This window comes from Taudactylus pleione, unplaced genomic scaffold (assembly GCF_031769625.1).
Source record: "Taudactylus pleione unplaced genomic scaffold, aTauple2 ptg000016l, whole genome shotgun sequence".
In the NCBI taxonomy this organism is placed as follows: domain Eukaryota; kingdom Metazoa; phylum Chordata; class Amphibia; order Anura; family Myobatrachidae; genus Taudactylus; species Taudactylus pleione.
Genome location: NW_028284418.1, coordinates 42339615 through 42360813, shown reverse-complemented (window position 1 = coordinate 42360813; position 21199 = coordinate 42339615). Strand labels below are relative to the sequence as shown.

Genomic DNA, 21199 nt, shown 5'->3' with positions numbered 1-21199 from the left:
GGGCTACTTTCATTCAGTCATGTCTGGGGATTGTAGAACTGGTAAAGAAGATTTACTTAAGTGCTGAACTCCTACATTAACGCATGGAAATATCTTAGTCAAAAATATGGAAAAAGATATATCCGGATAGATGGATAATATATTAGGTTAATGACCATGTTTAGCTTAGTTAAACTGTCTATCTACATTTGCTACAATATCAAAGCAAAAATCTAGTAATTGGCTCAGTATCATAATGTGTGCGTTCCAGTAAACGAGCTCAGTGTCCTATGATAGTGTGGCCTGAAGATAACAGATCTCTGTCTGTGTGCTCATTCACCTTCTGTCTGCACTAAGCGCCCCACTGCGTGCTGGGAGAATGACTTTGGCCACAATGGTCCTGTTGCTATGGGTGATCAGCAAGGATGGACCTGTGTGTGGCCCACACTATTCTGAGGCCATTGTCCTGGCGGTATGAAGTACAGAATGGCATAGCAAATATATTCATGTTATCATGATAGATCAGAAGAAAGAGTCTCATAACAATTACAAGAAAAGTATATTTATTACCAATGCAAATTGCACAACTTTGCAAACCCTGCCACCAAATCAAGCCAAACATCTCTATACAATTTTCATAGACTTCCATCAATGAATTGAAATATATAGCTAAGTGAATTCATGTCAGCAATATGTTTATTTGTGTAGCAATATTATTCTCTGCAGCAGTCCTGACGAGAGTATTAGCCTTAAAGCTGCTTTAATGGTCACAATCCTGAATGTGTGTGTAATTCTAAAAATAAAACTAATTTACATTCTTAACTTAAAAGGCCATTTAGTAATGAGACCGATGGGGACTTATGGCTGCCAAAGTCCACTGGAGTAAATACAGGAACACTCAAAGGAGAATTGCCATACTTTGGGCAGAGGTTACGAAGGGAAAAAAAAATCCATCCATTCACTAGGATCCAATTTTGCTAACAAGGAAAGCTACTGGCATATAAATGGACCAAGCTGGCATGAGTAGTGCTCTGCTCAACAGTCCTAGATCTCTCCACTGACCCAGCTGCTTGTCAGCACTCTAGATCTAGAACTACACAGAGACCACTTAAATATATGAGGGGGGCACTAGGACATGCCAAGGAGTAATTAAAATGGATGCCCCAATGGTGACAGGTCATCTGCACAAGTAGTATGTTACCAAGTGCCCATGCTACAATTATTAGACAGGTCATATCTTTTTCTTTCATGTTTTAGCTGGTAAGACACACCCCCACCCACAAAAATAAATCAGCAGTGTTCCTCCCTGGCTGTTGAACTACAAATCACAGAATGATTTGCCACCCAGTGGGAATTACAAGGCCCCGGAAGAATAATCAGAGTGGTAATAACATTTTGTCCTACAGTATTTCTACATTTAATAAATTGGGAAGCCCAGAGAATAATGGAGTGACAAGACAGGCCTGGTACATATAATATCGTAATATCAAACACTTTCTGCATGTTCCTGGGGACAATTCCCCTTACGTTTCTCCAGATTCCAGAGTGTTGTGTGCTGTTATGGCTCCATAGTCTGTATCATCAGTGGGTTCACGATCAGACCAGACTCTCCTTGGTCTTCTTACTGTTTTGGAAAGGCAAAATCCCAGGCTGTGTCCTGTGCACATTTCCACATGGCTCTCATGAGGCGAGTAAACCCCATGTCTTTTGGCTTCTCCAGACCCCTCATCAAACGTTGCTTCATAATAGCGATGAACTCCTTGTTACTCAGCTCTCCGTTCCCTGTCACAAAATATTAAAGAGATTATTTCTCGACAGCGACCATGATGATTTACAGTCACCACCCACAGACTAAACATAACATTGATTAAAATAGGTTAGAGACTTTTTTTTTCCCCCTTTGCCTATTTTTATTTATTTATTACGTATAAAAATTTACTCTGAGTCTATTTAAAGTGAAGCAGTACGCACTTGAAAACATTTATATGCAGCAATGTAATAAGTCTAAGAACATTAAAATGTGGCCATGTACTGTAGTATGGATGTAATATATAGTTCTGTACAGTATCCATCACAAATTTGGTAAATACAGGACCTCATTGGCCAAATCAAGAGAGGCGAGATGCAAAACAATGCTAAGTTATAATAATAAAGACCGTTATAATTGTAAGTAATATTCTAACTTGCTCTGAATAAACTGTGGAGTAAGCAGCTGGCTTTGTACAGTAACGTTTCCTAGTGGTACATTGTCCATGGGGCCACAGACCATCTGCAGTAACCTGCCTGGAATATGCCCATCTGTAAAGCACAACAGAATATGTTGGTTCTATAAATAAATGTCAATATACAAATAATTGTTAATAACTGTAAGAACTTTGTGCATCTAAGACGGTTATCGAACCATTCCCTTGTGTAATTTTTAGTTTTTCTCCAACACTGAAATATTTGTTATAGGATAAAATAACATTATGGGGGCATGAGTGGAGAAGAGTAAGACACACTACAGCATGAGATTGCAGGTACAGTTATAGGAAAAGTATGCTTTAAATTACTGATAAAAAAACGTTACCTTTTTTTTACTACAGAAAAAATATCATGGTACAGGTTGAGTCTCCCATATCCAAATATTCCGAAATACGGAATATTCCGAAATACGGAATATTTTTGGTATGACTCAGATGATGAAACCTTTGATTTTTGATGGTTCAATGTACACAAACTTTGTCTAAGGCACAAATGATTAAAAATATTGTATAAAATTACCTTCAGGCTGTGTGCATAAGGTGTATATGAAACATAAATGAATTTCATTTCTGTACACAAACTTTGTGTGAGCCACAAAATTATTGAAAATATTGTATAAAATTACCTGCAGGCTGTGTGTATAAGGTGTATATAACACATAAATGCATTCTGTGTGTATATTTGGGTCCTATTCCCAAGATATTTCATTATGGTATGCAATTATTCCAAAATACGGAATATTCCGTTATCCAAAATACCCCTGGTCCCAAGCATTTTGGATATGGGAGACTATTAATGATTAGTGTTGTCTCAATTGATTATTTTGTTCTCTGTCAACCTAATCATATTTTATTCAATATATTTTGTGTCACATTTGGCAGTCTTAAAAAAATAATAATAATAGTGACCTAAAAAAAGGAGGTAGTTTGAAAAACCAGCCGTGAGGTCATTTACAAACCAGAAAATGAGGAGTGTAGTATAATAAATGCCATGCTCTTGTGATGACAGTTAGGGACACTTTCCTCCTCATGATAGAACGGCTATATGGACAGTGACAGATCGGAACATCAGTATGCAGCCTATCCAATATTTCATATTACATTACACTAATGAAGACATCAGAGGCATTTCAGTTTTAGTGGTTTAGTCATGCAGAAGGTAACTGTACCTAACCCATACTTTTTTAATGTGACACCTTTTGCACAGTACAGGTGCATCCATAGACACAGAAATAAATCACACTCACTCACTCCTGCAGAGACATGAAGGAACAGCACTAACTGTTTGAAAGTAAAGGAATTTTAATGTGAGTAAAGTTACATCGCATTCAGGTGTCTGGTGCCCCAATTACTTTCTGATTGGTTGTTATGAGATACTGAATTACGTAAGTATACAGATGTGTCCTTTCTCAACTAGCCTCAATACGCCATGCAGCGAGATATGCCTGGCGTGAATGAGCCATCAGGTCCCGTGCAACTCTGCTAGCACTGGGCGAGTTTTTGCGATGCGAATAGGACGCACTAGGAGACTGTGCTGATTAATTTGATATGTGACCCTTACAAATATGTGTGTCTGAAATCAGAACTTGGGGTGGAAAAATCTGCGGCTGTTGCATCACTGCACTTCTTATGCGAACTTGACTCTGGGGGGGTCCCCAAGTATGCCCCAGGTGTTTTTATCATTGCAGGGGATTGAGGCAGGTGGATTTTTCACGATTTTTTTTTTTACTTGGCTTTAGCAACTTTAAAATATGCTGGCCCCCATTTTCAAGTACCACAAATTTGCTGGGATAAGTTATTTTCTGCAAAAAAAACCTCCTGAATACTATTCTGCACCACTACTACAAAAACGCCATTTAGCAGCTATTGAGCACGTTTAAAAACACTAAGGACCTCATTCAGAGTCAGTCGAAGTGGCCGCACGGTCGTACGGACAAAGGGGCCGGATATGCAAATGATTCCCTCGCAAGTTGCGTCCCTAAGTTCGTATCGGTAGTTGGCCGACCAAGGGGAAGAAGCGGTCGGAAGACAAAAAAATATGCCCCCTTCTCGTACGCATTGCACGTCATCTCCGGGCATATAAGGATTAATCGAGACCATCGGGAACCATCGGAACTGGTCGTAGAGCTTAAGGTTGACCATACCCTCTCTTAAGCTCTACGATCATGTCAGTGTAAAAACCTCCCAGGTCACATGTGCCATGACGCTACTTTGTTAATTATGCACTCCCATAATCCGTATGCACTCCCATAAAACGCCGTTCGCATAATCAGGCACGCCTGCGTTCGGATCTCCACTCCCCCATATTCAAGCACCTTCCCCTGTTACCACCCACAAACGCCTCCATCTGTCACTCAAACTACCGACCTGGCTGTGTTCAAGGAGAGAGAAATTTCTGATCGTAGCGGCTAGTTTGCGCTCGCGCATTGCAAACTTTACGCGTGCGCAGTATAGCGAACATCGGTGGCATACGACCGTGCGGCCACAACGACCGACTCTGAATGAGGTCCTAAATACCTTCAGCAAGCCAAATCGGGGGGTATCATAGGGAACCCCCATGTCAGAGCATCTTTTGGGGGTGTCAGGCTGATTTCCCCAAATCTGACAGTACATTCCGCTTGTTTAAGTTTCGCCGGGTCCCGCTTTCGTCTACTTTCAAATTGAATACGGTAATATGCGGGCACGCGCGCGCTACTTTTCCGCCTACAAAACAGGCGAAAAGTCAGTGAGGTGAAAAAGTATCGCAGCTTAGCTCAAATTGAATACGGGCCTTAAATACATTTTTAGAAAAAAAATACGCAAGAAGTATGTCCAGTGCTTCCAGTCTCACGTGATGAGGGGCAGCAAAGAAGAGTGAGGACACATCTGTATATAGGTATAGATATTCAGTAAACAACCTCAATATCTGCAAGTCTATACTAAGACATCCATATATAAGTGAATTATTAGTATCAATGGAAAGCATTTATGTCTATCAATCAAAAAATAAAAGTAGAAAAAAAAGATTTAAAAGAAAATATAGACAACAAAATTATGTAAAAAACAAGAAACCCCCCCCCCCCCTCCCACCCCCGGGTTATACAGTAAGTAGTTATTGAGTTATTGCCAACAGTTCCAATAGAGTTATCATTGGACCCACATACATATACAATGATGTTCCAAAATCCAATCTATAGGCTCTCCATAAAACAAGCCTGCGTAGACTTAATATTGTATTAATTGGATAAAAAAAAAAAGTTATAGAAACCGGTTATTCAGCACCACACAATGCTCAAAAAATGACAATGTTTTATTTACTATACAAGAATGAGGAATATTACTTTGTAGAGAAGCTTTGCCTGCTCAGAAAAACAGAGATATCTGAACTCACAGGAGGCAGCAAAATCTATACTGCAGTATTTAGCAATCAACCGAATGTGGCAAGTAAGAACATAGGAACACAATGTACTCTCTCTAAACGCATTCATTCCTCTGCGTGCAGCATCGTATGCACTGCAGATATACTCCTGCACCAGACAGGTGCAGTGATATTCCTCTGCTTATTTCCAAATATCCAATTTCATCAGCTTGATTGGTTCTAGACAATTGCCTGGATTATTTATGCATGCAAAGATAGCTGCATACTCAGCATAAACAAATCATATAGTTCAATTTATAGTCTTTTAGACACAAGTACAGACTATCAAACAGTACTTATATATACAGATATCAAATGCTGATGAACTTGTTGCTGCAACCCCATTACATCTGAATGTAATGATATTTGCCATAAAATTACTCTGAGTCCTTAAATTGATTTAAAAAGATGGCAGAGTAATAGAAACCTGTTATTTGACAATATCAACTTGAGTTCATTATGTACTGTAGCGTTTCTATTTATACGGCTTCATCTTTTATGTGTCTAGTAATATACAAGTGCATGGCCCCATTGGGCAAGTATATATTTATCTGTGCATCTGATGTGCACAACTAACCGTTGGCGTTTTGAAAATGGCCAGTCTCGCACATATGGGAGTTTATACTCATTGGCTGATGCTAAGTTAGGTGTTTGCTCATTTGTTTTCCATAAAGTACACAAATTTGTACTGCATATGTCCACTGAACAAGCATGTGCCTAAAAATTAGAAAAAAAAAATGTAAAAAGACCAGGCGGCAAGTACGACACAGCGTCAGGTCCACTGCATCTTATTTGTGGCATATTTGTGCTGAGATGGAGCAAAGGAATTATGGGAAGTTCAGTTCTCTGCCACCTCTACACAAGTTTTAGGTAATCTTGTGGCGCTAAAAGGCCAGCAATGCAAAAGCATTCCGACCTTTGTATCTGATGCACAGACAATACATCATGTGCGTATCCTGTGGAGGTGAGGGACAGCCCTCATCTGACAGTTCGCAGCTGTAGGGTCCTGAAGGAACAGCAGCAGTGGGTTTTATCTGGTCATTTTTTTCTAAAGTTTCTATGTACCTATATTTGGTCCAAGCAAAGGATACAACAAACCGTGTACAGTCAAAGGGAATTAGGAATGGCTTTATTCTGATAGTTTTGGGGCAAATCTAAATAAATAAATATTAAAACAAAATAATACTAATCACACTTTCACTTCCCCTATAAAACTAATGCAAAATGTCAGCCTGCAGGCATCAGCTGTATTGTGACCATTTATCAGGGAGGTCAGTCTGGCAGCAAATCAGAATGAATGAGCTGCACTCTGATTCGCTGTCACTGTACTGAGTAAGTTAGTCTCACGAGTAAGACATGACCAAAGTCCTGGCTGAAGAACCTGGTAGCCAGCTAAGTAACATGTAAATGATATGTACTACAGAGGAGGTACGGAGAAGAAACATGTTACTTCGATATGGCCCTCAGGCAAAAAACCTCTCTAGGACCCCTGTCACTTACTCACTCACTTGTACATAATTTTACAGATTTATGTAAATTTGAATTTCTACATCTTTTATAAGGACTAATTTTCAGCCAAACAAGTACAGATCTTGCTTATATTAAATGAATATTTTGAGCTGTCATTTATCATTCTTTATTAAGGAGCACTCTAGCAAGTTATGTATTAAATTACTGGAGATGAATAGTATGGAAGTATTTCCTATATCTAGAAAAAGCAGATTTCTGGAAACACATTAGCCACAGACAGATCACATCTCCTTTCAGTCCTAGCATGTGCAGTCCCTTAGTTATATCTTCACAGACAGCCAAATACCTCTGGTCCCCTGCCTTATACAGTGTCCCCTTTTGGGGTCTACAGAATAACCAAGTAGCTAACGATTTTGCAACTCTTTGGGTGCTCTGTGACTTCTTCAAGAAGTAAACAACAGAAGACAAGTTTGACAAACTGTTCTATTAATTCCTACTTTTCTGTCTGTATAAAGACCTTGAACATACCTTGAACAAACACTGGAATAAATAAACCACATTTTCACATTTAAAGTGGAATGTGCTATTGACTAAATTTATCTTTTATATTTTCAATCATATCTCCCTATTGATTATGATGCTTTGTAAAGTATGACTAAAGCTTCTGCTGCCTGCTGCTGTTACAGTGGATTAGTGTATGTAACAGCATACTGGAGACTTGAACTGATGCATTCTCTCTCACAATGCAACAGAACATGGCAGTCAGCCAAGGCTATTATTAAGTTTTAGGAAGAATAAAAAAATAACAATGTTAACAAAACATCTTATTAAGTGAGAGACAGGAATAATAATACATAAATAAACTAGCAACCCGTCCCAGCTTCACATGGGAGCAATTTCATACTGCCATAGCCCCTTGCATCTCATAACAACCTTCACCTTGTCACAGGAGTTCCCTGCATCTCCCCACAGCCCCCTGATTCTCACTCCTGCCCCCTGTATCTTAACAGTGTCACCACAACCCCCACTGCTGCTGCTCTGCAGCTGGCTTGTGCCTGGCCACTGGGATGTGCAGGGAAGCGTAGGAGGATCATGGATGAGAGATCTGTTTTGCAGCTACCGAAAGCATTATCAGCAGCATGTCCTTGGGGCTGGAGCACCTGTGCATATTTCTGCAGCCTCCATGCGCACCTCTCTCCGGCTCCCGAACACGGCGATGAACAATGTCCTCTCTGTACATTGTACCCTGTATTTCCTGGTCTTCCTGTTGAGAAAAGCTGACTTCCATGGGAGGCGCCTCCTGTTCACCATTCCATTCGAAATTGGAAGATGTCCAGCAGTGCCATCAGCTCAGAACGGTCAGAAACCAGTGGGACCCAGAAGTGTTCTTCGTGGAAGAATTGTGGCCGAGAAGCCATACCTTCGACGTGGAAACAAGGCCAAGCGACTCAACTATGCACGAAAACATAAAATCTGGGTGCAGAAAAGTGTCAGCAGGTGCTCTGGACTGATGAGTCAAATTTTTTGATATTTGGCTGTAGCAGAAGGCAGCTTGTTTGCCGTAGGGCTGGAGAGCGGTACAATAATGAGTATCTGCAGACAACAGTGAAGCATGATGGAGGTTCCGTGCAAGTTTGGAGATGCATTTCAGCAAATGGAGTTGGGGATTTGGTCAGGATTAATGGTGCTCTCAATCCTGAGAGGTAGATACTTATCCATCATGCAATACCATCAGGGAGGCTTCGGATTGGCTCCAAATATATTCTACAGTAAGACAACAACCACAAACATACAGCCACTGTCATTAAGAACTATCTTCTGCGTAAAGAAGAACAAGAAGTCCTGGAAGTAATCAGGGTTGTCTTAACAGCAGTGTGGGCAATGGGCAAAGCAATGCACTGGGGCCCCTACCCACCCATTCACGGATAAAAAGTTAAATTGTCATTAAAATTAAACCCTCCTGCATGCCCATCAGACCTCCCACATATGCAGAGAGACTCTGTCTGACTAGTCTGAAGCCGGCAGATGAAGTAAAACTGGGACTGAGGCGAGTACTCGTCACCGGGGGGGAGGGGGTGGATCAGAATACAGTGCACCGGCGGCCGGCTTATAAAAATATCCCAAATTTACCAACTGACCGCAGCTGCAGGGGGGCGGGTTTCTACAAGCTTCGGGCCCTTGGGCAACTGCCCAACAAGCCCAGTGGAAGAGATGGCCCTGGAAGTGATATGACCCCCATAGAGCCCTGATCTCAACATCATCAAGTCTGTCTGGGATTACATGAAGAGCCAGAAGGATTTGAGGAAGCCTACATCCACAGAAGATCTGTGGTTAGTTCTCCAAGATGTCTGGAACAACCTCCCTGCTGAGTTCCTTCAAAAACTGTGTGCACATGTACCTAGAAGAATTGATGTTGTTTTGAAGGCAAAGGGTGGTCACACCAAATACTTTTCTATTCATTCACTTTGCATTTTGTTAATTGATAAAAATAAACTATTAACACTTCTATTTTTGAAAGCATTCTTACTTTGCAGTATATTTTCCACATCTGCCTAAAACTTGCACAGTATTGTGTGTGTGATATATATATTATATATAGGCCCAGCACACTTCTAGGATGCCAGGACAAAGTTGACTACCAAAACATACAATCAAATGGTGGTGGTACTCCGGTCTTGTAAGGAATTGCACTTGAATCATTAGCTTAATTTGCAACATTTCAGCACTTTATTGCGCTTTTATCAGGCAACAAAGCACTGAAACATTGCAAATTAAGGTAACGATTCAAGTGTAATTCTTTACAAGACCAGAGTGTTGCCGCCATTTGGATGTGTATATATGCTCTGGGACTGATGCTGCTATTATATTTTTGGTATCATATGGTTGATTTAATGCTAAATTCTTGACAAAGGTCCTTCGGGACTGATACATCGACATTCTTCACATTGCTACGTTGGATTTGGATGATTAAAGCGTGATATTCATTTTAAAACCCCGGCGAGTGCCCTCATTTACTCCAATTTTGGGTAAAAAATAATAATATAAAAAAAATAATAATTATATATATATATATACACACACATATACACACACACATATACAGTGCATCCGGACATCCGGAAAGTATTGACAGCGTTTCACTTTTTCCACATTCTGTTCTGTTACAGCCTTATTCCAGAATGGAATAAATTCATTTTTGTCCTCAAAATTCTACACACAATACCCCATAATGACAACATGTAAAAAGTTTTTTTGAGATGTTTGCAAATTTAATAAAAAAATAAAGAAATCACATGTACATAAGTATTCACAGCCTTTGCTCAATACTTTGTTGATGCACCTTTGGCAGCAATTACAGCCTCAAGTCTTTTTGAATATGATGCCACAAGCTTGGCAAACCTATCTTTGAGCAGTTTCGCTCATTCCTCTTTGCAGTACCTCTCAAGCTCAGTCAGGTTGGATGGGAAGCCTCGGTCCACAGCCATTTTCAGATCTCTCCGGAGATGTTCAATCGGATTCAAGTCTGGGCTCTGGCTGGGCCACTCAAGGACATTCACAGAGTTGTCCTGAAGCCACTCCTTTGATATCTTGGCGGTGTGCTTAGGGTCGTTGTCCTGCTGAAAGATGAAGCGTCACCCCAGTCTGAGGTCAAGAGCGCTCTGGAGCAGGTTTTCATCCATAATGTCTGTGTACATTGCTGCATTCATCTTTCCCACTATCCTGACTAGGCTCCCAGTTCCTGCCACTGAAAAGCATCCCCACAGCATGATGCTACCACCACCATGCTTCACTGTAGGGATGGTATTGGCCTGGTGATGAGCAGTGACTGGTTTCCTTCAAACATAATGCCTGGCATTCATGCCAAAGAGTTCAATCTTTGTCTCATCAGACCAGATAATTTTGGTTCTCATGGTCAGAGTCCTTCAGGTGCATTTTGGCAAACTCCAGGCAGGTTGCCATGTGCTTTTTACAAAGGAGTGGCTTCCATCTGGCCACTCTGCAGCAGTCCACCAATCAGGCCTGTATGGTAGAGATGGTTGTCCTTCTTTAAGGTTCTCCTCTTTGCACAGAGCAATGCTGTAGCTCTGTAGCCATCGGGGTCTGGGTCACCTCCCTGACTAGGGCCCTTCTCCCATGATCACTCAGTTTAGACGGCCAGCTAACTCTAGGAAGAGTCCTGGTGGTTCCAAACTTCTTCCATTTACGGGTGATGGAGGCCACTGTGCTCATTGGGATCTTCAAAGCAGCAGATATTTTTCTGTACCCTTCCCCAGATTTGTGCCTCGAGATAATCCTGTCTTGGAGGTCTACAGACAATTCCTGGGACTTCATGCTTAGTTTGTGCTCTGACTTGCACTGTCAAGTGTGGGACCTTATATAGACAGGTGTATACCTTTCAAAATCATGTCCAAACAACTGAATTTACTACAGGTAGACTCGAATTAAGCTGTAGGAACATCTCAAGGATGATCAGTGGAAACAGTATGCACCGGCGCTCAATTCTGGGCTTCATGGCAAAGGCTGTAAATGTACATGTGATTTCTTCGGTTTTTTTTTTATTTTTTTATAAAATTTGCAAAAATCTCAAAAAACTTTTTAAACGTTGCCATTATGGGGTATTGTGTGTTAAATTAATTTTGAGGACAAAAATTAATTTATTCCAGTTTGGAATAAGGCTGTAACGTAACAAAATGTTGAAAAAGTGAAGCACTGAATACTTTCCGGATGCATTGTATATAGTTTATTGATTTTTTTAAACAATCAACTGATGTAAATACCAGCTATTTAACCCTTATTTGGTATAATTTGATTAACATATCTACTATCAACATTACACTGAATTGGGTTAAACTAGCTATTATTTACATAAAAAATATTATATATTAGCTAGTGAAGTCAAAATAAATTTTCAAAGTCTTAAGTCACTATTGTTCATCGGGCTTTTTTTTTTTTTTTTATAAATATGTTGACTCTTTATGGGGTTGAATACTTTTACAAGCCACTTTACATAAATCACACGTATTGTTTTAGTTTCAGTTTAATTTTTGAAAGCTACATTTTGTTTTTAAATGCAAACATAAATGTCTTGATTTTTTCAGGACAGTCCAGATTTGAGGGCTCTGTCCCACATCTTCAATGCACTGTGGTTGGAAGGGGAAAAGGAGCAACAATAGGTACAGATGTGTCCTCATACACCTTGCCTAAATACACCATGTTGCGTAAAACTCCTGGCGAGAGTGAGCCACACCAAGCGGTTTAGCGTCTTTTCACAAAAATGTGCGCCTTAGCCGCAGCATGATGTGACATAAACGCTTCACGACACTACACTGATTAATTACAACACTTACATATCGGTATGCGACTGAGTCACAATGTAGTTTGGCGTGAAAAAAGCCACGGCTGCTGCATCGTAGCACTTTGTATTCAGATTCAGACTCAGTTACGCACAGATATACAAGTGTCACATACCAAATGAATCAGTGCTGTCTCGTGAAGCGGTTTTGTCGCACCAGTTGCAAAAAAGGTGATTGGCACAAACAGAGTTGCACGGGGCATGGTGCGCCAACAAGGGCTGTTTGGTGCGACTGCGGCAATAGTGTATGATGACACATCTGTATGTCCCATCTGTAACGTGGATACATCCCTCCGTGATGCAGACAGGTCCCCTATCCTGAACTTCTCACCAGACATGTTGGACGGTATACAATACAGCAATTATATACTGTAGAGTTGGAGATTCAGAAAGTCAGCAGGCAAAGGGAACCTGATATAATTACAGTAAGTTATTTCACAGAACCATAACATCCTAAAATAATAATCTAACAATTTAATCATGGGCCTCAGGTCTGACTCTGTCACATAACTTCTGAAGGTCATAGCAGAGGACAACACAATAAAGCAGGTCTTGCAGGTAAATTCTTATTTCTTCCCAAAACGGTTACATAGATTTCCCCAGAGTACAACTGCAAAGCGTCTTGGATATGAGAGAAAATGAATAAATATAAATGATTATCATGGACACTCACCATCACAGTCAAAGAGCGCAAAGACTACATCACAGACATGGTCGGAGAGTTCCACTTTCGCTACAGTCCTGGCAACTTGCTGCATCGTAACTAGGGACGAAACAAATAGGGACATCAGTCATAAATGAATCCCATTAAAATTAAACCCCCTGACGTAACTATTAGTCATAAATCCAGAAATTGCCCAGCTGGCAGAGATTCAGCTATATGGGTCTTCCTACCTGGCCATTATATAAGAGATAAATGTTATAAAATAAAGACTAAAATTACATGCTGAACTAGGACAAGCAATTCTACACATTACATACCCAATGATAACACATAATGGATTATTATTAATCAGAAGAATATTTTATTGATATACTATACAGTAGGTCTATATTAATACAGTATGTGTGAAACAAATGAAAAGTCATTCTCCATTGCCCTACGGATGTAACAGCAAATAGAGAGGTCAGTGTCACTGGGAAGACATATGATTAGGTATTTGGATAAACATACAAACATAAATATTACATGTACTGTACGTTGGAGAATGTAGTAAGCTTTCTGCCCTAAACTTCACTATGAATAATAACAGAGGAAACTATGAAGGTCGAACTGTGTTTCTGATGATGTTGGTCTTGCCGGATAACTCACTACAAGCAGTATCAGCATTTACACTAGTCCTATATGTTGCAGTATAGCCTTTAACACAAATGTAATAATCATATTTATTTCTGACTAAATACTGATCTGTCATTTAGGTAAATTTTATATGACCTTAACTTGACCAGTGACAGATTACAAGCCAATTCGGGCCCAATTGTATTAAGAATGGGTCGGTATGTCATTATAAATAACTACTATGTCTTTTCAGCAATTTGCTGAAAGCTGATTTTAATGCTTTTTTGATAGTTACACTGTATTTTTGTTTGGGTAATTTAACCACAATCTGATTATAAAGTTGCATTACTTGTATGACTGAAACATTATTTTTAACATGTATCATTGTTTATATTTTTACAGTAACTATATATCTAATGTTAAGATTAATTCTGTCTACTTATGAGCAAACTTAACTGTACTGCAGTATTCATTTTTTTATGGGAGAAACTATTTGTGTATAAGTGGTCTAGTAAGATTCAATTTGTTCCTTGATTGTTTGTATTCTGCTGTATACTAGTTAAGTGCAGACAAGGAGTAAAAATATGGAGCACTGTTTTTTTAAGTAGTTACTACTTTAATCTCTGGATGTTGCAAACACTTCCAGAACTCCACTGTCCCTTGATGAGGACTGTAGGTGTACTATGGCCTTTAGGAACACCATGATTATCAGAGTCATGTTAGCAAGGGGTACATAATACATAAAGCAGGAAAATAATGTTTTGGTTTTTTTTCTCCATGTTGCCAACAAAAATTGATCTAGGTAGCTATCACCTTTACTCACAAATGCTATTAGCACACTTTCAAAAGGAGTCATGGACACATATGGCAGCCTGTTGTGTGTATACACAAATAAGGAACACAGAGTGAACGCACATGCCTTTGAAAATATATGTGTTAAATTAAATTTAAAAACAACTTTATAGATATTTAACAACAAGATTAAGAGATGTGGTGAAAGATTGGATTAAACTAAACTAATCAAGTTATGTATGCATATGCCATACTGTAGATTGTAGTCTGATTCTCTGTGTGGTGCTGTTAACACTGAAGTGGTCTAGCAATTCTCCTACCCTCATCCCACAGGTGTTCATCTTTGCATTTGAAAACCTTCATTGAGGTCATCACACCACAGTGTGTGCAGATGCTGACATGTCAAACACGGCATGTACTACTATATGAGCATTCGGAAAGAAAACAACTCCACTTTAAGCTGGAATGGTCTAGCACTCTCCCATAGACAAAGCAGTTGCCATTGTGCAGCTTCTCTTTGCCATCTCATTTCACACACCAGCAGAGCTGAAGTATATACACAACAAAACCCTGACATTTCCAGGACAAAAGGTCTAGCTTAATTAACAAAAAAGATCAATTCCTTGACACATTCCTCACTTATTTGGTCCCTGTGGATGCTGAAGACAAATAGAAATCTTCAAACCCTTGCTTCTGGGACTGACGTGCCTGTGATAACAGACCGAAGGCTTGGCTTTCTATGCCTCCTAAAGTCATATAATCACAATATGCAAATAGGCCATCAATAAAAACAATGGGAAGATGATATATGCAATAATCATTTGATTAGATAATGAAATCTACAGCTACAAATTAATGACCATTGTGGAACCAAAAGTTAACAACAATGGTCAGAGGAGCTATTATGTATTAAATATATTAGATTAAAAAAAAATCAACAAATAAAAAAGACGTCAGAAAATGATCAGATTCAATTAATTAAATAAACATGTAAAAGCTATTTGTTTGCAAGTAAAGAAAACAATTAAGAAAAAAAAATGGAAGTACAGAGATAGGCAGGAAGAGGCAAATAAAAGAATATTTAGACAGGTAACATGGGAACCAGATAAGTCAGAGTCCTTTAGGCCAATGGAAATTAAAAGTTTGTATGACAAGGAGTCTACAATATTGAATACATTAAATCGGTCCATAGTTATTGATATTTAAAGTGAGAAGTGACCCCTAGATTTAGCAACCAAAGATCATTAGAAACTTTAGTAAGGGCAGATTCAATATAATACAGTGTATGGGTTGCATATTCCATCAAAAAGTTATGCTGGCCATACACGGTGCGATTTGTAATTGCATCTGATTTTGCATACGATTTCCCTTGAAAATTCTTTCCTTCAGATTCTGTACGATTTGTGTTTACAATGCAACGATTCCACATAAGACCATACGATTTAATCTATCGTACACGATTTGAAATCATATAAGATAGATCGCATGCAGCAAAATGGCGGCGGGGAGTGGCCAGGGACATCACAGATCCTGAGATTTGTCTGTTTCTGTGCCTGCAATTAGTCTCACCAGGTAGCACCTCCCATTATATGTATTCAGGGTGTGCAGTCCAGGAACCTTTCCTGTATACATCGGATCGCAGATGAACAAAAGTACATACGATGTGTGTCATATCGTACACGATCGGTTGAGATCTCTCTGCAAAACCATCTGATCTGCGATCCAACTAGAGGACGGCGGGGACACGCATCGGGGTCGCAAAACACACAAAAAACACCTATTTTTATACGATTGGTCTGTACAACCCGTTGAAAAAAAATCGTGCCGTGTATGGGCACCATTAGTGGGGAGATTGCAGAGTTTAGGCCTGATCGGGAGTTGCATGTATGGCGGATTGCGTGCCCAGAAATAATGCTGATCTTCAGCCGTATTCAGAGTTGGTTGTTTCTTGCAGCTACAATGCCCATATCCACCCACATGTGTGAGCAGCCATGGTTACTATCAGTGTGCATTTCCACCAGCCCTATACATAGTGATCCTTCTTATTTCAAATGTATCTCTTGCACCATGTACCTCACCTTTGAATAGCCAGCTGTTAAGCATACACATAGTCAGAACAGCTTACATGCAAAGGTTCAGTTGTTGCCCTGTTACACCCACTCAGACTTTGGAAAAGGCCATACCTTAAATGTGTCAAAGGTGTCAAAGGTGTCAACAGGAGGTGCAGGCTTTACTGCATTAAATTCAGGTTAATGCATTAAATTCAGGTTCCATCTGCTGCCTAATATACACAAGACTTAACATTTGCTTCTTGTTCAATGCTCTTTTTCGAATTAAATCCGATAGGAACACTTGCTACTCCTGTTGGGGGCTATTTTATCAGTATTAAGTTGGTGGAGATGTTTTATATTTATTTTTATACAAACATCGCAAGAATCCTTTTTTTTTCCCTCAGGAGGAACTTGGCAGTTTCCTATTGTAGGTAATCGCTCACAGAGAATTTATATAAGACAACACTGAGTTTATTTAAATAGGAGTGCACTCTGATTCCCTCCTTACGTGTTAAACAGCCCTTCTATTCACGCCATGGCGTGACTCAGTAGCGCCGAGCGTCTGTTGTGCGACTTTTTACCTTCAAATGCATCTTATTTGCACAGCGATGCGAATAGTTAGCACAAGCCGCTTATGCTTATTAAAATGATATGAAACATGCCTATGTTCTGTGAGCAAGTGCGGGTGTATCTCTATGGGAAACGCTACGTTACAGTGTCAGCGGCTGTAAAACTGTAGTGTTTAGCATGCAGATACACCCGCAGTCACACACGGAACATAGGCATGCTGCATAATCATTTTAATCAGCAGAAGCTGCTTGTGCTATCTATTCGCATCGCTGTGCGAATAAGACGCATTTGAAGGTAAAAAGTCGCACGAAAAGACGCTTGGCACTACCAAATCACACAGATCTCCTGCAATTTGTGTGGTGCGACTTGTAGCACACGGAGGATCGATGTATGTGTACATATCTGTACATATTAGCACAATATGATCTGGACTAAATTAGACTCGATACTTACCGTGCAGGAAAAAGGGCTTGTAGCCTCTGACCTTTACACCTAGAGCTAATTACAAGCACTTTTCCTCACGGTCTGCCTTATAGATTCCGAGATAAGTGCCTGGAGCTATGGGGTAACTCGTTCACAGCAGCCGCAGTAAGGTCAGAGAGCCCTACTTAATGCAGATTTTCATTAGAGCCTTAGGATTGGGCGAACAGAAATCTGCATTAAGTGCAGCCTAAAGGCTTATCAAGGGCTGCAATTGAATAGCCCTGGGCACTGTTTCAAGGCTACTTGAAGCTTCAAGGCTAATTGAATCTGGCTCTTTTGAGGCATATTTTTCTTCTGTATTTGTGCCACAAATTTAAAGTATTGGCAGCATATTTGATCAAGTCTTGCATTAAAGCTTTGATTGGCTCATGGCCGTCGCCATAAGCCGGTGCAAATCCGCACTGCTGCCACCCGGGCTTGATGGCGACCCCGATATCAACGTATGTGCGTTTGATACCAGCCAATCAGAAAACAGTGAGAGGAGGGTTTTTAGCATAATCATGCTATGTTTTTCTTAACGTAATTGCAAAATACCTGGCAATCCGCTATTTAAAGATTTAGATTTCATTAAGAATGTAAGTATTAATTATATTTGTCATGTAATTTTTCTTATATGAACCTATTTTAGCATCACAAGTTCAATGGTAGTGGCATGTGAATAGAGGTCACTGTATTTTCTTCACTGATATGAGGACGGTGTTTTAGTTTATCATTCATTTTATTTATTTTTCTCAATTTTATTTGATCTATGTATATCACTCATTGAGGATCACATTATTCTGGAAACAGATTCAGAAGTCATGTATTCAAGAATTGTTTCTTTGTATTTGTGGTTTGTACAGAGCACCTAGTTTTTCATTTGTAGATATAGTATATACATATAGCACTTGAACAGCCCGTAGTTGCTCAAAATTGCGTATGCTTGGCTGTAGGATCTGTGCAGTGTGAAAACAAAAAAACACGCAAGATGCATCCACAAAAGGACCTTTCGTGCATCTCTGAAACATTCTCTATGTGGATTTATATGGGGCATGTAGGGAGCATTTATAGAAAGGAAAGGTAGCATGAGGGAGAAAAACGGATCAAGAGACTGTTTCTTTAGGTTAGGAGTAATCAATGAATGCTTAAAAGTAGATGGGAAAATCTCCTGATAAGTAAAGGTTATATATTTCTGTTCAATGATAAATCAGAGTTGGTGAGTGATTGCAAATGAGATTGTGGTTAATGGGATCAAAAGGGCAAGTTGTAAGGCAGAAGGAAGAAAGAAGGACAGAGTCTTAATCCACGGTCACCGGATTCAATACTGAGCGGGTGCATGAGGGAGTTTAAAGGGAATGGAGAAAAGTGATGTATAGATATGATATAGTCTAATTTTTTTGTTACGGTACAGGCTCATGTTCTTGTCATCAGAATTATATGTCTGTACTGATTGGTTAAGCAGGGATTGAAGATATTGGAACTAGTAGAGTTGCACATGTTGCCACTGTGCAGGAAATGTTGTTCATAGGTGCATATTTTCTTAGATTATAAAAGTTTTCCCACTTCCAAAGTCCGTTTTGCAGGACTCGACAAAGGAACCATGAAGCCCACATTTACATTAATGGGTACATTCTTTCAATGGGTCCTTAGAACGTCAAAATGAAAGGAGATAAGGGGCCCAGACATATTGGATAGTCACTTTCCGCCTCATATGTGTTTAATTTCTGTAGGAGCAGACAGGGTCCTATTTTATGGGTATGTAAAATGTTTTAACTAGAAACCTGAATAATCAAGTTGTCCACTCTGTAAATCAATTTTTGTACCTACAGCTAGGTTCCATAAAACGAATACACTACATACACAAATACATTATGGTGGCACAGTGGTTAGTAGTGCTGCTTCACAGCACTTTAGTCATGGAAAAAAGTGCACACTGAATAGCATCTGAGTGGGCCCAAGATGGTAACCTGAACCCCTGCTTAAAGTAAAGTGCTTTGAGTCCTATTGGGAGTAAGGGGCTATCTTATCAATTATTACTATGTCATTTTGTCACTCAGTATATATATGAAGATTGCATTAAAGCAATGCTCATCTCAGAATTAAAAAAGCATTTGATAGCTTTAATTTTGAAGAAAATACAATAGTCTGTGTGTCAAGATGCAGACATAATTTGCAGGTTTGCACTATGTTGCCACTATTTGCAGACACACTCTTACCACATGAGTTGCTAAATGGCCATTCACTCCAAATTCAGCAACTCATTTCCTTACAAGACGGTCTGTAATTACAGAACACATTTTTTTTAAAGTATCTTTCAAAATATCTTTTTTTTTCTTTTTTAAATACTGCATTTTGAAATAAATTATACAAATGGAGATATTTAGAGCCTTTGATTTAACTAATGTTATACTCGTATAATGTTTATTTCTGATTTACATTCCTCTTGATATTTGTTTTTTTATTTATTCTAAATTATTTATCGGGTAAGTACAGATGGTGATAGTCTGAAAGTTTGCATATACTGGGGAAATTAGTGAGAACATTTTCCATGATGATTAGGGTGGATTTATAACTTGTAATACATTCAGTGATTCAACTTAGGGAAAACAAGAGCAGAATGCACATGAAGGTGCTCTCTTCCACTGGAGACCCCCCATAATTAGAGGGAATCAGTGGAAGTGAAAAACCCTATCAAATTATTAATTGTTCAGATATAATGGTTACCAGATATGATATCCTTTGTAAGATATTCATGTGCATCTGCCAAGGGAAAGTTACTATGGTTACTGTAGATAGAATAGGGTAGGTTGATTTGACATCATTCTGAAACAACCCTTCAGTTTGGGGAACTAGGTTTCCCAAATATTTATAAGGTTGACACCAGAATTTTGAATGTTATAATGTTGACATCTGCAAAATGTCAACACAATGAAAATGACAACATATGACAAGTCAGCATAGTGAAAATATTAACAACAGACATGGGTTGTTTGACATGGTCACCACATCAGCATTTTATCGGTGTCGGCATGCTGCATGTCAATATTATGCTGTCAATGTTATGAATATCGATATGGTGACCTTCAACAAGATATACCGAACCCATTTGATGCATAATAACAACACATTATTGTCACGATCAGGTCACCACTCAGAACACCATCCAAGTCGGGTGGTTGTTACGGTGGTGTTTTGCAAATTACCTTAACAACAAAATATAACTCATCTGCCACCACCAAGGAATTTATGTAGGAATAAACTCCTCCTACTGCGATCGCTTCTAAAAATCAGCATGTGCCTCACAAGGCTCTAGGTCTAAGAACACAGAATTAGAACTAGAAATTAAGTTTTAACTTCAAGAATACTTCAAAGCTTAGAGTTACAAATACTACTACAATTAATAAAAGTGCACGAGGATTACAATTTCAAAGAAAATGTAAAAAAAAGTTCAGATTTCACTTTCGGAATTGAACAATTAACTCCCTGAAGAAGGCCTAGTAAGGTCGACACGCGTAGGAGGATATAATTTCCACATACAGCATCAAACAAAGGACTATTCCACACCAAGTCTCCTCGCTGATAGGCACCCAGCAGAGTAGAGCG

General features: G+C 39.3%; 1 protein-coding gene across 1 annotated transcript in view; it reads right to left on the bottom strand.

The window, feature by feature from the left end:
• Positions 1-525: 525 nt before the first annotated feature.
• MICU1 (mitochondrial calcium uptake 1) overlaps positions 526-21199 on the bottom strand; it is a 245732-nt gene continuing 225058 nt past the window's right edge. Inside the window, exons 11-12 of the mRNA XM_088475745.1 lie at positions 13116-13205; positions 526-1761 (exon numbers count right to left, since the gene is read on the bottom strand). Of these exons, the coding sequence (XP_088331871.1) occupies positions 1601-1761; positions 13116-13205 (251 nt within the window). The 3' untranslated portion in view covers positions 526-1600. The remainder of the gene's footprint in view (positions 1762-13115; positions 13206-21199) is intronic.